This window comes from Leopardus geoffroyi, chromosome B4, assembly GCF_018350155.1.
Source record: "Leopardus geoffroyi isolate Oge1 chromosome B4, O.geoffroyi_Oge1_pat1.0, whole genome shotgun sequence".
NCBI lineage: Eukaryota > Metazoa > Chordata > Mammalia > Carnivora > Felidae > Leopardus > Leopardus geoffroyi.
The window spans coordinates 126,864,111-126,880,149 of NC_059341.1; the positions used below are offsets into that span (position 1 = coordinate 126,864,111).

Genomic DNA, 16,039 nt, shown 5'->3' on the forward strand with positions numbered 1-16,039 from the left:
TAATGAAGTAAATATGGATATGGAAAAGAAATAGAAAATTTACATGGCTATTCTTAAGAATACCTTAAGGAAATCATCTCCTGATGTGTCACTGAGACAAGAGAGAAAGGGCTGAGAGTTCGGGGGGCTGAGGCAGATAATCCAGGAAACTTTAGATAATGCTATTCCATCATTTGCCTCTGATGATTTCACCACTTAGGCTTACCAGGAGTAAGAAAACCTTCTCCCTTTTGGCTGATAATGAGTTTCCATTTGTTAGATGCCTCCCCACTGCCATGCATTTTTCCTCAGCGACTTTATTGCATCCTAGTATGGGGTAGACATCATTGTCTCCGTTTCATAACAGCTGGTAGCTCTCACATTTATATATTTAGGCCTGAGCTCCAGATTCAGTTGACTTGACATCCAACCTAACATGGTGAAATCAGAGCTCTGATTTTCCACCTGAGTTTGTTTTTCCCATCTCAGATTGCCACCACCACCCATCTAATTGCTCAAGTCATGAGGCTTGATGCTTCTATTTCCCTTGCCCTTCATATCCAGTCCCTTGGGAGGTCCCACCAGCTCCACCTCCTGCTAGAACGCTATGTCTGTCCATTTCACACCCAACTTCCAAGTCCCTGCTCTTGAGCTTTCCACTCTTCTCCCTCCTTCCTTTTCCTTCCTACTCCAAGGAACCAATACCTTTGGACATTAAATAGCCTGAAATGTGGAGAGTAGAAAGGGAGATCAAAACTGGCTAACACCCCCTGCCCCTCTCAAAAGGCTGCTCAGGAGACTGGGGACCGATCAGGGCTCCCTATGCAACTTGAGCAGGCTTGAAACAGACAGATGTCTGCTAAAGACTGATTTTCCACAGGTTTGTTTTAACCTACACAGCTGCTGATCTTTTCCAGAATTTGTTTGAAATTGCTCACATATAAAAAAGGAGTTGGGCTGCATGCACAGAGAGCTAAGAAAGACAAATGAATTCAGAATCTACCAAATCATAGGAATCAACTGGGCAGAGCTTCTTAGGTAGTGTTGGAAGGGCAGGCAGGAAGGTCCAGAACTCGGCCTGAGGATGATGCTCAGGGACAAGCTGGGATCAGGGAATAGTAGTCCTGGAGAGAGAAAGCACCTTCTCCAAGAGGCCTGGCCACCTCCTAGCCAAGGCCAAAAGAGGCGTCAACCACCAGGTGTCCCAACGATAGATGAGCAGAGCCACAGTGGGAATCCTGGCTGGGTGACACTTAGACACTTAGACAAGGGGTCATAACTGCTTCAGGCAGTCCATGGATTTCTTGGGCCTGGTAGTGGTAGTGTCTCCATGATGCAATAACAACAACCACCACTACCCTTTATTAAGTATCTGCTGTGTGCCAAGCACTAAAATAAGTACTTTTGGGGGAATCTTTACCAAAACCTATGCAGTAAATACTACTTTTATTGTCATTTCACAGGTAAGGAAGCTTAGCTATCTCTGAACTTGGAGATATTACTATACCCCTGGTTGGTAGTGGAGCCAGAGTTGGAATTCTGGAAGATAGTCTTCACTCATCTGGATTTTCTGTTTTAATTTTTGATCTGGCTGAATACTTTGCAGAATTTTCACTATTGCAGAATAAATGGAACTGTGACTTAAGTTGCACAGTTTACAAACCTGAACTTCATTCACCACTTTGATCATGGTTTTGATCATCAACCACCATTTGCCCCCTAGGGAGTCAGGGGGTATGCTTTTCACCCCAATCCTTATCCCCCAAGCGTCCCACCATCTAGCGCAGGCTGTGAATGTCAGGGAAGGCCTGCCCAGACAAGGTGGAGCTCAGGTCACCAGGCTGGAGTCTGAGGTCGCCTGATCAGAGGAAAGCAAGACCCCAGTCCTGAGAGGGGCCTGAAGGACACCGCAAGCCACCAGGGCCAGGGCAGGAAGCTGGGGGGTGAGCAGCAGTCCAAGGATAGAGATGGGTCTCAGGAGTGGAGAAGAAGGCCAGTAACCATGAGAGGAACAAACTAGCCACGAGACAGATTGGCGGAAAGACTGAGGCAGATGGGGGCTCCACCTCATCCATTTCCTCCCTTGCTGTCTGGATTCGGACAAATAAGTTAATATCTCTGCCAAATGGAAGTAAGGATTCTCAGCCGTGGTAGAATTACAAGTACTAAGTGAGAGAACCAATGCAAAGTACCAGGCATATAGTAGTCACAAATAAATAAAGCTAATGCCTGGCGTAACACCACCTCCAAAGTGTTAGATTAAATTGTCTTTTGTGTTGAATCAGGGGTGGATAGGGAACCAGGAATGTGGATAAATGCTACATGTGGGGGTTCGAGAGTCCCCATCCATGGGAGAAAGAAGGACACGTGGTCCAGGAACCAAGTTGAGCCTATGAGAATTCACAAAAATTCAGTAACTTGTCCCCTGTCTTCAAGACGAGCCACTCCCCAGTGTTAGTTAAACTCCAGGTATTTTTAATGTTATCATATACAGCAGTTAACCATCTTTGCTGTTTCCCTTCACTTCCCTTCTCTTGTCCCACAGCTCAGGCCCCCCTGCCCTGCTCTCTCCCTGGCGTCCAGCTCACATAGTAAAAGACAGACGTACACAGGCCACCGAAGAGTTCTCTGCCTTAGACATTGACCCTGCTGCTTGCTCGCCCAACAGCACAGCCGCAGCTCCTGCTGTCATCAAGTTAATAATGCACTCTTGTGCCTACTGTATTTCCATTCCGTACTAGTGTTTTGGGTTGGGTGCCCACGTAGCTTACTGCTCACATACCACCATCTAGCATCCCATAGTGGCAGCAACCGGCCAGGGCTCTTTGGGGAAGTGGAGGAATTTGGAGAGGAAGAGGCTCCAGCATTTTATTCCATTTTTAGTGCACACATTTGAATCGGGAGTCTTGTTTGTGGCACCCATTTTCCTCCCTCCCAGATACATTCCTTTTACCAGCAATCCCACATCATCTCCTTCTTTGCGAGAACCCCCAGAGGTCACCAACTGGCCCAAAGAATAGTGAGTACAGTGCTCTGAGCTCATTAAGAGCAATATCCCTTTAACTTTTCCTAGACCACGGTGAGCATGAAGGGGTTGATGGGTTAATGTACTGTTCCTCTCTCCCAGGGCAGAGTAGCCCCCAGGCTGCCAGGCCAGGTGGTTCTGCAGCAGTGGGCACGGGACACAGGGGACTGGGCCGGGGGTGGGGGGAGACTCTGGACAGGGCCTTCTGTGCCACAGCAGGGGACGCAGAGGACCCCACTGCAGACTAGTGGGGTCCCATGTCCTGTCGGGAGAACCTTCTGTAACCTCATTTTTTTCTGTGGACTGATACAGGTTCAAAGTTTCCTCCTGCACTTTTGGCAAGGAATGCCGCCCCACATGCTTCCCGTGCTGGGCTCCTCCACAGTGGTGAACATCGTCGGCGTGTGTGACTCCATCCTCTACAAAGCTATCTCGGGGGTGCTGATGCCCACCGTGCTGCAGGCATTACCTGACAGGTGGGCACGCTTCTTCCTGTCTCCCGTCATGACTGGTCCACAGACTCACCTTTCCTGCGTCTCTCTCACTGAACATGATCCCTCGCTGTCTGGGGGTCTCCCTTTAAAGACCATGAACACTGGGGTCTTAAGATTTCAGTTTTATTTATAATTTTTAATGCAAATAAAATTTTTAATATTTTGAACCATTTGTATGATTCAAAATTCAAAAAGTGTAGTAGAGTATATAGTGAAAAGTCTCCCTCCATAGACTCCTGTTCCCCAGGACACCCCGGCCCCCTCTATATAGCATCAAATATAGTCATTTTCTTGGGGAATGGGGTCCGTCCAGATCTGCTGTGCACATACAACCATTGCATCCAGCATGCTCTTTTTCTCTTTTTCACTGAAACAGAAATATACTATATTACAATGTTCTGTATAACATAGAGCAATATAATATAGTCTTGGAGTAAAATACAGAACGGTAAAAACAGTCTTGGAGCTTATGTTGGGGCTTCCAGGCCCCTCCAGATCACTCCCTACTGTGCCCCATGCTGCCTCCTGCCCTGGGGCTGGACCAAATGCAGCGCCTCTGGAAGGGCTCCTTTCCTGTGGCTTCCAGCTGAGCTCAGCCAGTGGGGAGAGTAGAGGGAGGGAGACAGATTCTGTCTCCATCCCCATGAGGTCACCTCGGGCTGGCCGTGTCCATCCATAGGCCTCTGGGGCCTTCCAGCATACCACCAGATTCAAATTCTTCTGGAGTGCCTTGTGCTTAGGTTGGAAGTTTTTCCTTTAGACATGGGGTGGGTGAGAGCTTGCTGCTGTCTCCAATGGCAACTATCTCCCTTCTGGGCTCCTACATGCCTGTCAACACCTGCTTGACTTGTCCCTTGTAAATAAACTCTCTGATTTTGAATGGCATCTCTTTCTTGTTGGGACTGTTCAAGAACATTTCAAATCAGTCTGTAAAGACGTTTTATTCTTTTTTATGCCTGCGTACTGTTCCACTGTACTGAATTCAGTGAGTTGTCTTCATGTTTCCAGTCTTGTTTCACTACAGATTAACACTGTGATGAATGATGTTTGAAGGACATTCTTTTTCTGGGTGGAGTGCGTTAGCTTCCCGGGGCTGCGGCAGCAAAGTAGCATAAACTGGGTGGCTTAAAACAGCGGTAAGGAATTCTCTCACAGTTTTGGAGGCCAGGAGTCTGAAATCAAGGCAGGAGTGGTTCCTTCCAGGGACTGTGAGCGAAGATCTACTCCATGCCTCTCTCCTAGCCTCTAGTGGTGGCTGGAAGTCTTGGGTGTTCCTTGGCTTATAGATGCATCCCTCCATTCTCAGCCTCCGTCTTCACATTGACTCCCACTCTGTGTGTCTCTGTGTCACCCAGGATACTTGTGACAAGTATCCTTGTCATCATATTTAAGGCCCACCCAGTTAATCCAGGAGCTCATCTCAAGATCCCTAATAATCACATCTGCAAAAAAATGTCATCTTCACAGGTTCTGGGTGTACATTTGGTGGGGAGGGCACCACTTACCCCAATACGTGAACTGTGTGTGAGGAATAAATTCCCACAGGGCTGAATTTCTAGCTCAAAGGGTATGTGACTTAAAACTTTTCTCAGTGAAGTTGTAATGCGCGTTTCTCTTGTTATGAGTGAAATTGAGTATCTCTTTGTATTTTAAGAGCAATTTCTGTTTTCTTTCCTATGAACTCTTAGTTTTTTAATTTTTATTTTTGTTTTCAAGTTAGTTAGCATACAGTGTAGTCTTAGCTTCAGGAGTAGAACCCAGTGATTCATTTCTTACATATGACACCCCGTGCTCATCCCCAGAAGTGCCCTCCTTAATGCCTGTCACCCATTTAACCCACCCCCCCCCCCCAGCAACCCTCAGTTTGTTGTCTTTATTTAAGAGTCTCTTACGGTTTGCCTCCCTCTCTGTTTTTATCTTTTTTTTCCTTCCTTTCCCTTATGTTCATCTGTTGAGTTTTTTAAATTCCACATATGAATGTAATCATGTGATATCTTTCTCTGGCTTATTTCACTTAGCATAATACCCTCTAGTTCCATCTACATTGTTGCAAATGGCAAGATTCCATTCTTTTTCGTTGCCAAGTAGTATTCCACATCTTTTTAATCCTTTCTTCAGTCTATGGACACTTGGGCTCTTTCCATAATTTGGCTGTTGTTAATAGCACTGCTATAAACATTGGGGTGCATATGCCCCTTCGAATCTGCATTTTTGTATCCTTTGGATAAATTCCTAGTAGTATAGTTGCTGGGTTGTAGAGTAGTTCTATTTTTAATTTTTTGAGGAACCTCCATACTGTTTTCCAGAGTGGCTGCACCAATTTGAACTCAGTTCTTATCCTTTGATTATTTTTCTATTTGGTGGTTGATGTTTTTTCTCATTGATTTTTAGGAGCTGTTTATTTTTTAGATGTAGTAACCATTTCTCTGTATTAAGAATTGCAATTTTTTTCTCATTTTGTTGTCATTCTTTGGTCTTTGCCTCACAGAAATGTAGTTATATGTATCAACCCTTGTTTTTATGGCTTCTGGATTTTGTGTTATAGTTTTTAAAGTCCTCCCCATTCCAATGATTAACTAATTTTCCCATGGTTTATCCCACTAACTTTATGGTTTAATTTCGTACTTATGAATTTTTGTTCAATTTGGAATTCATCCTGGTCTCAGATGTAAAATGTGGCTTTATTTTCTCCTCAGCAGCTATCCTGTTCTCCCAACACCATATGTTAATTATTCCATCTTTTCTTCATAGATTTGAGATGTCTCTTTTTTTATATAATAAATTCTGTATGTATTAAGGGCTATTTCTGGACTTCCTATCCTATGCCATTGATATTTCTATACATTCATGTCCCAGGGTCACTCTGTTTTAAGTTTTGTGCTTTTATTTTATTTTTTAAATTTTTTAAAATTTTTTTTTTAACATTTATTTATTTTTGAGACAGAGACAGAGCATGAGCAGGGGAGGGTCAGAGAGAGAGGGAGACACAGAATCCGAAACAGGCTCCAGGCTCTGAGCTGTCAGCCCAGAGCCCGATGTGGGGCTCGAACTCACAGACCACGAGATCATGACCTGAGCCGAAGTCGGACGCCCAACCGGCTGAGCCACCCAGGCACCCCTAGTTTTGTGCTTTTTAAACATATTTAATATTTAGTAGGACTAGCTCCTCATACTTACTTTCCTTTTTAAAACCATTTTCCTATTATTATCACTTATTTTCCCATATGAACTACTTTGCCATCAGTTTGTCTATTTCAATATATAGACATATATAGCACTTATACATGTATTCTTACTGAGATTACATTACGTTTAGAAATCAATTTAGGGAAAAGTATATATTAATGATATTGAGAATTCCTAATGGGAAAGATAGTTTGCCTTGACATTTATCCTGATCTTTAATGTTGTGACTGCAGGAGTATTGCAGATGTTTTTTCATATAAATTTTACACATTTTAAAAATTTATTCTTAGATGTTTATCTTTTTGATGCTAGTGTGAACATGTTCTTTTCCTCCATAGCTCTTGATGGGTGGTGGGTTGTGTATATGAAAGCTACTGGTATCTGTGTGTTCTAGTTTGAGCTGGCCATGTCAAGCTTATCTTGTTGTATTTATTTTTTGAGGTTCTCTTAGACTTTCCATGTTTAGAATCCTATCATCTACAAATACAGACAATTTTACCACTGTTTTTCTAATTTTTATACCTCTCATTTATTTCTCTTGTCTAGTTACATTGACTTATACCTCAAGAACATGTTGAAGTTCTCAACTTTAATGAAAATCATGTAATGTTTCTTCATTAAACATCATGTGGGATTTTGGATTAAGACTGACGTATTTTATCTTATTAAGGAATGTCTATCTTTTTAAAATTCATTAAATATTTTATCAAGAAGCATTGTTGAATATTATCCAATGGTTTTCATCATCTATGGAAATTATTATTTTACTCATCTCCTAATATTGAACCATTCTTGCATTCCTAGAATAAACTCCACTTACTCACTGTATATATTCTTTAATGTGCTATAGGATTTTATTTGCTAATGTTTTACGTAGAGTCTCTGCATCAAAATCATAAAGTGAGATTGGTCTGCAATTTTCTTTTTGTGTTTGATCTTCATTAGTTGTTGGTATCAATGTTTTTCTTGCTTTGTGAAAGAAATGTGGAAGCTTCTCTCCACCCCCTTTTTTCTCTAAGCTCTGACACACTTTAAATAGCATTGAAATGATTTGCTCTTGGAGACACACATAATTAATTCCCCTTTGAAGGCATCTGGGTGTAGTGTTTTGTGGGAGTAAATCTTTGAATTTTTCTTTTTTTTTTTTCTATAGTAATTGGTTAATTTCAATTTTCTATCTTCTCTGAGGTAAGTTTTGTTAAATTATATCTTCCTAGAAAATGTCCACATCTGCATCTTTAAATTTATTTGCTTGGGGTTGGGCAAAGTGAGTCTATAGATTCATTGAGTTTCCTCTGTGTCTGTGATTATTTCTGCGTTACTGTGTTTTAGGTTGTAGAGTTGTGCTTTCTGCTGCTACTTTGTGATTAAGTTACCTGTTTTGTCTTATTTTTTTCAAGGAACATACCCTTGGATATATTTATTGGTGCTATTACTCTTTCTTTTTTTCCAATACATCGATTTCTTTTATTTAACTCATTTCTTTTACTTTCCTAAGTTTACTCTGTTCTTCGTGTATTCAACAAATATTTTATTGAATGCCCACTACATAGTTTGTTGTTTTATCAGTGACCAAAAATAACTGACAAAAAAACAGATGCTGATTTACTTACTTTCTTTCATTCTTGTTTAATAACATAGATATTTCAGGGTTGGGTCTTTCTTTGAGCACTGTTCTACCTGTATCCCATAGTTTTCCAGATGTAATATTTTAACATCATTATTTTCTAGATATTTTGCAACTTTGGGTTGGAGTTCCTCTATGTCCTGAGAACTTTAAAAGAGGACTTTAAAACTTCCAATTGTTAGGAGCTATTACCTTCTACTTATGCTATTCATTTTAGCCTTTATTGAGTAGGGATTGTTTTCTGAACTGTTTCTTCTTTTGAGGTTTTATTTGTTGTCTAATATATGGTCAATTTTGTGCCACTTGGAAAGAAGAAACACTGTCTGCGTTCAAAGTACAGACTTTGACATATATGTATTTGGGTCAACGTTGTTACTAAGTTCTCCTTTGTCTTAGTGCTGTCCACTTAGACTGTTATGGATCAAGATAGGTAAATAAGTTTTAAGACTTACTACTAATGTGTGCTAACCTATTTCACTTTGGATCTCCTATAATTTTTGTTTTTGAATATTGATGCTATGTTATATGATGCCTTGATATTTCTAGCTGCTTTATCTTCAATGTGAGCAACAGCTTCATTATGAATTGTAACATCTTCATTGTAAATTGTACTCTTGGCATTATAAAGTCTAATTGAAATTTTTTTTGTCCAACAATTTAGCTTGTCTGATTCTAAGATCATTACCTCTATTTTATCTTTGTTTTCATCTGTCCCAAATGCATTTGCCCATCTTTTTATATTTAACCTTTATAACTTGCTTATATGCAGAACCATTTAGAATTTGTTTTATAGTTCAATCAGATTTTACTTACTAAAAAGGTCTAGCCCAATTACATTTACTGATACAATAGATACTTTTGTTCTTAGTTCTATCATTTCATTTTATATTGTTATGTATATGTTTATAGCTGTTTATTTCATTTTATTTTTGAAATTCAGGTTTATTTGGAGTATACTTTATATATAGTAACATTCACCATTTTTAGTGTATACAGCTGACCTTTGAACAACACAGGGACTAGAGGTGCCAAACCCCTGTGCAGTCAAAAATTTGCATATAACTTTTGACTCCTCCAAAGCCCAAGTACTAATAGTCTACTGTTGACCAGAAGCCTTACCAGTAGTACAAACAGGCAATTATACATATTTTTGTCTGCTCTGTGTATTATATACTGTATTCTTACAATAGAGTAAGAGAGAAGAAAATGCTGTTAAGAAAATTACAAGGAATGGGCACCTGGGTGGCTCAGTTGGCTAAGTGTCCAACTCTTGGTTTCAGCTCAGCTCATGATCTCGCAGCTTTGTGGGTTTTAGCCCTGCATTGGGCCTGTGCTGGCAGCATGGAGCCTGCTTGGGATTCTCTCTCTCTCTCTCTCTCTCTCTCTCTCTCTCTGCCCCTCCCCCTCCCACTTGTGCTATCTCTATGTCTCTCAAATAAATAAACTTAAAAAAAAAGGAAAATCATAGGAAGAGAAAATAAATTTACTGTATTTATTGAAAATCAATTCATATGTAAGTATGTTCACTTAGTTCACAAGTTCAAGGGTCAACTGTACGATTGAAACATAGAACAATTTCATCACTTTAAAAACTTTTCTCATGCCCCTCTTATTCCCACTGCCATCGCCTGATAACCACTTATCACTCGGTTTTGCATGGCATGCCTTTTCCCACTCTGTTACTCTGTGTCTTCATAGTTAGAGTAGATTTCACGTAGCCAACGTATAGTGTGAGCTCCTGCTTCTTCACCCGGTCTGACAATTCCCAGTTTTAGTTGCTATGTCTCGGCCTTCATATTTAATGTGAATTGCATTTGTTATTAGTGACATGGTTGATTAAAATTTTCCACCTCGCTAGTTGTTTTTAGTAGTTCCTTCCGTTTTTATCCTTTTTTCCCCTGTTTCTGTGCCTAGTTTTAGGTTAATTTTTTAAAAATCATTCTGTTTTATCTCCATAATCAGACTGTTTCTTATATCTCTTTTAAAAATTGTTTTAGTGGATGCCTCTGGATTTGTAGATCTTCGTTATTCACAGCCTACCTTCAGGTAGTATCATACTGCGCCTCATGGACTGCAGGGACCTCACAGCAGTCTACCTCCAGTTCATTCTCTCGTTTTTTATGCCGTTGCTTTCACACATTTTGGTCTTGTAGATGCTCTACACTCACAGGTGTTACTGTTTTTGCTTTAGATAATTCACCTTTGGAGTGATTAAAGATTCAGAAGACAGTCTTTTAAATGTACTGTCATCCTAGTGATTTCTTTTTTTTTTTTTTTAATTTTTTTTTTTTTCAACGTTTATTTATTTTTGGGACAGAGAGAGACAGAGCATGAACGGGGGAGGGGCAGAGAGAGAGGGAGACACAGAATCGGAAACAGGTTCCAGGCTCTGAGCCATCAGCCCAGAGCCCGACGCGGGGCTCGAACTCACGGACCGCGAGATCGTGACCTGGCTGAAGTCGGACGCTTAACCAACTGCGCCACCCAGGCGCCCCCATCCTAGTGATTTCTGAGCCTCATTTCTTTGTATAAAATCCTGGTTTCTGTGTTTGATGAGATTATAATATCCCCCTGCCTGAAGAGTTGTCTAAAACATTTCTAGTATTGCAGGTCTGGTGCTAATGAATCATCTCAGCCTTTGTTGGTCTGAAAAAGTCATTATTTCTCTTTCATTTTTGAAAGATGCTTTCAGTGGGTATGGTGTCCTGGATTCAAAGTTTTCTGTTTGGTTTTATGTTCAGCACTTTAAAGATTTCAACCGTTCATTTTCCGGCTTGCATGTTTATCTTTGTACATCTTTTCTGCTTTGCATACAATGTGCCTTTTTTCCTCTGGCTGCCTTTGGGATTTTCTCTACCTTTGGTTTTAGCTGTTTGAATATGATGTGTCTAGTTAACCCTGCTTGAGATTTTCTGAACTTCTTGGATCTGTTCAAGAAGTTCTTGGATCTGTTTGCTTTGATGTGTTTCATTATTGTTGGAAAACTCCCTGCCACTATCTTCTGCTCTGTGTTTTCTCCCTTTTCTCCTTATGTGATTAAGCTTACATGCATGTCAGACCATTTGACACTGTCCCACAACTGTCTTGGATGCTCTGTTTAACTTTTTTCACTCGTTTTGTGTTTTGGTTAGATTCATTTTTATTGGCCTATCTTCAGGCTTACTGATTTTTTTCTAGCATATGTCGACTTTGCTAATGAGATTGCTGAAGGCATTCTTCACCTCTGTTGCCGTATTTTGTTTTCATTTTCTAACATTTCATTTGATGGCTTTTTATTATTTCTGTGTTTCTGCTGAAATTCCTCATCTGTTCATACTTATTGTTTATCCTTTCCATGGGAACCTTTAACATATTAATCGTATTTATTTAAAAAATTTTTTTAGTGTTTATTTTTGAGAGAGAGAGAGAGAGAGAGAGCGCGCGAGCAGGGGAGGGGCAGAGAGGGGGGCACAGCGGATCTGAATTGGGCTCTGTGCTGACAGCAGAGAGCCTGACGTGGGGCTCAAACTCATGAACCGTGAGATCATGACCTGAGCTGAAGTCAGACGCTCAGCTGTCTGAGACACCCAGGTGCCCCAATGATAGTTATTTTAAATTTCCTGTTTGAAGGTTGAACAAGTTAAATTCAGCAGGCTTTTTAGGATCTCAACCCTATATCTATTTTCAGTCCTTATCTTCAAACTGAGTCTTCAGTGTGTGTAATATAACCTTATTTTACATATAATCTGAGCCAATGAAAAGCTCAGAACGGCTACTAAAATGCATCACAGACCAAAACAAGAGTCTGATCTTAGGTCAGTCCTTATTCATTTGGTAACAAAGGCAATTCCACTTACAGAAAACATACTACCACATTTCAAAGGTTTAAAGTTTCATTAGAAAAATTATACACAGAATAAAAAATATATTTTTCAAGAATAATGGTATTATTTCATTCATCAAATTCATTTAAAACATGAGTTACAGTACAGAAAGAGAAATGACAGCATAGTTGTATACAACCAACTGATCTGCAAAACCAGTCTCTTAAAAACAACACACCATATGGTTTTAATAAAAGGCAACTACAGTTCCATTTTAAAAAAATAAAATAAAAAATAAATAAATTGCCTGTTTGATAGTCAGGTTCTCTTCATGCCTTTATCTCTTGAGAGTGGATTCTTTTTCTTTTTAAAATTTGTATTATTTTTATTATTTATTTGTATTATTTTATTTAAAAATATGTATTACTCCAATTTATTGGATTATGGTTGACATACAACGTTATATTAGTTTCAGGCATCTGACATAGTGACTGGGCAGTTCTGTACATTATGCAGCACTCACCCCAGTAAATGTAGTTACCACCTGTCACTATACAATGTTCTTAGGATATTATTGACTATATTCCCAATGCTGTACTTTTCACCCCTGTGACTTACTTGCTTTGTAACTGGAAGTTTGTACATGTTAATTCCCTTCACCTATTTTGCCTATCCTTCCCATGCTCCTCCCCTCTGGTGACCACTAGTGTGTTCTCTGTATTTATGACTCTGTTTCTGGTTTTTTATTTGTCCGTTTTCTTTTTCAGATTCCACGTATAAGTGAAATCCTATGGTATTTGTCTTTTACTGTCTGTCTTATTTCACTTAACATAATATTCTCTAGGGTCATGCATTTTGTTGCAAATGGCAAAATCTCACTCTTTTTTATGGCTAAGTAATACTCCGTTGTGTATATATGCCACATCTTCTTTATTTGTTTATTTATTGATGGACACTTGGGTTGCGTCCATACCTTGGCTATTGTAAATATGCTGCAGTGAACACAGAGTTAGTGTTTTCATTTTGGGTAAACACCCAGCAGTGGAATTTTTTACTGAATTGCATGGTATTTCTATTTGTAATTTTCTGTGGAATCTCCATACTGTTTTCCACAGTGGTTGCATTAATTTATACTCCCACCAACAGTGCAGAGGGTTCCCTTTGCTACATATCTTCACCAGCACTTTTTAGTTTTTACTTTTTTGATACTAGCCATTGTGACTGGTATGAGGTAATATTTCATTGTGGTTTTGAGTCGCGTTTCCTTGATGATTAGTGATGTTGAACATCTTTTCCTGTATCTGTTGCCACCTGTATATTTCCTTTGAAAAATGTCTATTCAGGTCTGCTTATTTTTAATTGGATTGTCTGGTTTTTGGTGTTGAGTTGTATATGTTCTTCATATATTTTGGATATTGACCCCTTATTGGGTATGTCATTTGCAAATGTCTTCCTCCATTAAGTTGCCTTTTGTTTTGTCAATGGTTTCCTTTGTTGTGCAAAAGTTTATTTTTGCTTTTGTTTCCCTTGTCTGAGGAGACATATCCATAAATGTATTGCTTAAGGTGAATATCCAAGAACTTACTACCTAGGTTTTCTTTTAGTAGTAATTCAGGTCTCATATTTAGGTCTTTAATCCATTTTGAGTTTATTTTTGTGTATGTGGTAAGAAAGTGGTTCAGTTTCATTCTTTTGCATGTAGCTGTCTTGTTTTCCCAACACCATTTGTTGAAAAAACTGTCTTTTGCCCATCGTATATTCTTGCCTCCTTTGTCATAGATAAATTGACCATATGAGCGTGGGCTTATTTCTGACTCTCCCTGCTGTTCCATTGATCTATATGTCTATTTTGTGCCGGTACCTTACTGTTTTGATTACTTTAGCTTTGTGTAGTATACTTTAACATCCAGGATTGTGGTACCTCCAGCTTCGTTCTTCTTTCTCAAGATTGCTTTGGCTGTTTGGGATCTTCTGTGTTTCCACACAAATTTTAGGATTATTTGTTCAAGTTCTCTGAAAAATACTATTGGCATTTTGATAGAGATTGCATTCAATGTATAGATTGCTTTGGGTAGTGTGGACATTTTAACAATATTAATTCTTCCAGCCCATGAGCATGTGTTTCTTTATATTTGTTTATATTGTGTTCTGCTTCTTCCATTATTGTTTTATAGTTTTCAAAATACAGGTCTTTCACTTCCTCGGTCGAGTTTATTCCTAGGTATTTTATTCTGTTTTGTGCAATTGTAAATGGAATTGTTTTCTTAGTTTGTTTTTCTGCTACTTCATTATTAGTGTATAGAAATGCAACAGATTTCTATATATTGATTTTGTGTCCTATAACACAAATTCATTACTGAATTCAGTACTGAATTCATTACTGAATTCAGTACTGAATTCATTACTGAATTCAGTACTGAATTCATTACTGAATTCATTTATTCTAATAGTTTTTGGTGGAATCTTTAGGGTTTTCTATACATAGTATCATGTCATCTGCAAATAGGGACAGTTTAACTTCTACTTCACAATTTGGATGTCTTTTATTTCTTTCTCTCATCTGATTGCTATGGCTAGGATTTCCTGTACTTTATTGAATAAAAGTGAGAGTGAACATCCTTGTCTTATTCTTGATCTTAGAGGAAAAGCTTTCAGTTTTTCACTATTGAGTATGATGTTAGCTGTGGATTGGTCATTTATGGCCTTTATTATGTTGATGTATGTTTCCTCCAAACCCCACTTTGTTGAGAGTTTTTTTTTTTTATCATGAATGGATATTGAATTTTTCAAATGCTTTTTCTGCATCTATTCAGATGTTCATATCGCTTTTATCCTTCCTTTTGTTAATGTGATGTGTCACTTTTGTATTTGGAACCACCTTTGTGTATATGGAACCACCTTTGCATCTTGGCAATAAATCCCACTTGATCATGGTGAACGATTGTTAATGTATTGTTGAATGTAATTTGCTAATATTTTGTTAAGGATTTTTGCATCTGTATTCATCGGGGATGCTGGCCTGTAGTTTTCTTTTTTGGTAGTGTCTGTCTGGTTTTGGTATCAGGGTAATGCCTTGTAGAATAAATTTGGAAGCTCTCCTTTCTTTTCTATGTTTTGGAATAGTTTGAGAATAATAAGTATTAATTTTTCTTTAAATCGCTGGTAGAATTCACCTGTGAAGCTGTCTGACTTTGGACTTCTGTTTTATTACTGATCAACTTCATTACTAGTAATCAGTCTGTTCAGATTTTCTGTTTCTTCCTGATCCAGTTTGGGACGATCGTATGTTTCTAGGAATTTATCCATTTCTTCTAGGTTGTCCAGTTCGTTGTTGTATAATTTTTTTAATAGTTTCTCATAATCGTTTGTTTTTCTGTGATGTCAGTTGTTATTTTTCTTCTTTCATTTTTGATTTTCTTGAGTCCTCTATCTTTTTTCTTGCTGTCTCTGGCTAAAGGTGTCTCATTTTTGTTTATCTTTTTAAAAAAGCACCTCTTTGTTTTATTGATCTATTGTGTTGTAAGTTTCTGTTTCATTTATTTCAACTCTGACCTTTATTCCTTCCTTCCTTCCTTCTACTCACTTTGGGCTTTGTCTGTTCTTTTTCTAGTTCCTTTAGGCATAAAGTTACATTGTCTGAGATTTTTTGTTGATGTTTCTTGAGGTAGGCCTATATCACCATAAACTTCCCTCTTAGAACTGCTTTTGCTGCATCCCACAGATTTTGGACCATTGTCTTTTCAGTTTCATTTGTCTCCATGTTTTTTTTCTAATTCCCTCTTTGATTTCTTCATTGACCTATTGGTGTTTGGTAGCATTTTGTTTAGCCTCTATGTGTTTGTGTTCTTTCCAGTTTTTTTCCTTGTAATTGATTTCTAGTTTCATACTTTTATGATCAGAAAATATGCTTAATATGATTTAAATA

The 16,039-nt window shown here is 38.7% G+C and overlaps 1 protein-coding gene across 4 annotated transcripts in view; it reads left to right on the forward strand.

The window, feature by feature from the left end:
* RFX4 (regulatory factor X4) overlaps positions 1-16,039 on the forward strand; it is a 167,457-nt gene that overhangs the window by 89,725 nt on the left and 61,693 nt on the right. For all 4 annotated transcript variants that reach the window (XM_045465598.1, XM_045465597.1, XM_045465599.1 and 1 more), the window contains one exon: positions 3,317-3,480. In XM_045465598.1, coding sequence (XP_045321554.1) covers positions 3,317-3,480 — 164 coding nt within the window. The remainder of the gene's footprint in view (positions 1-3,316; positions 3,481-16,039) is intronic.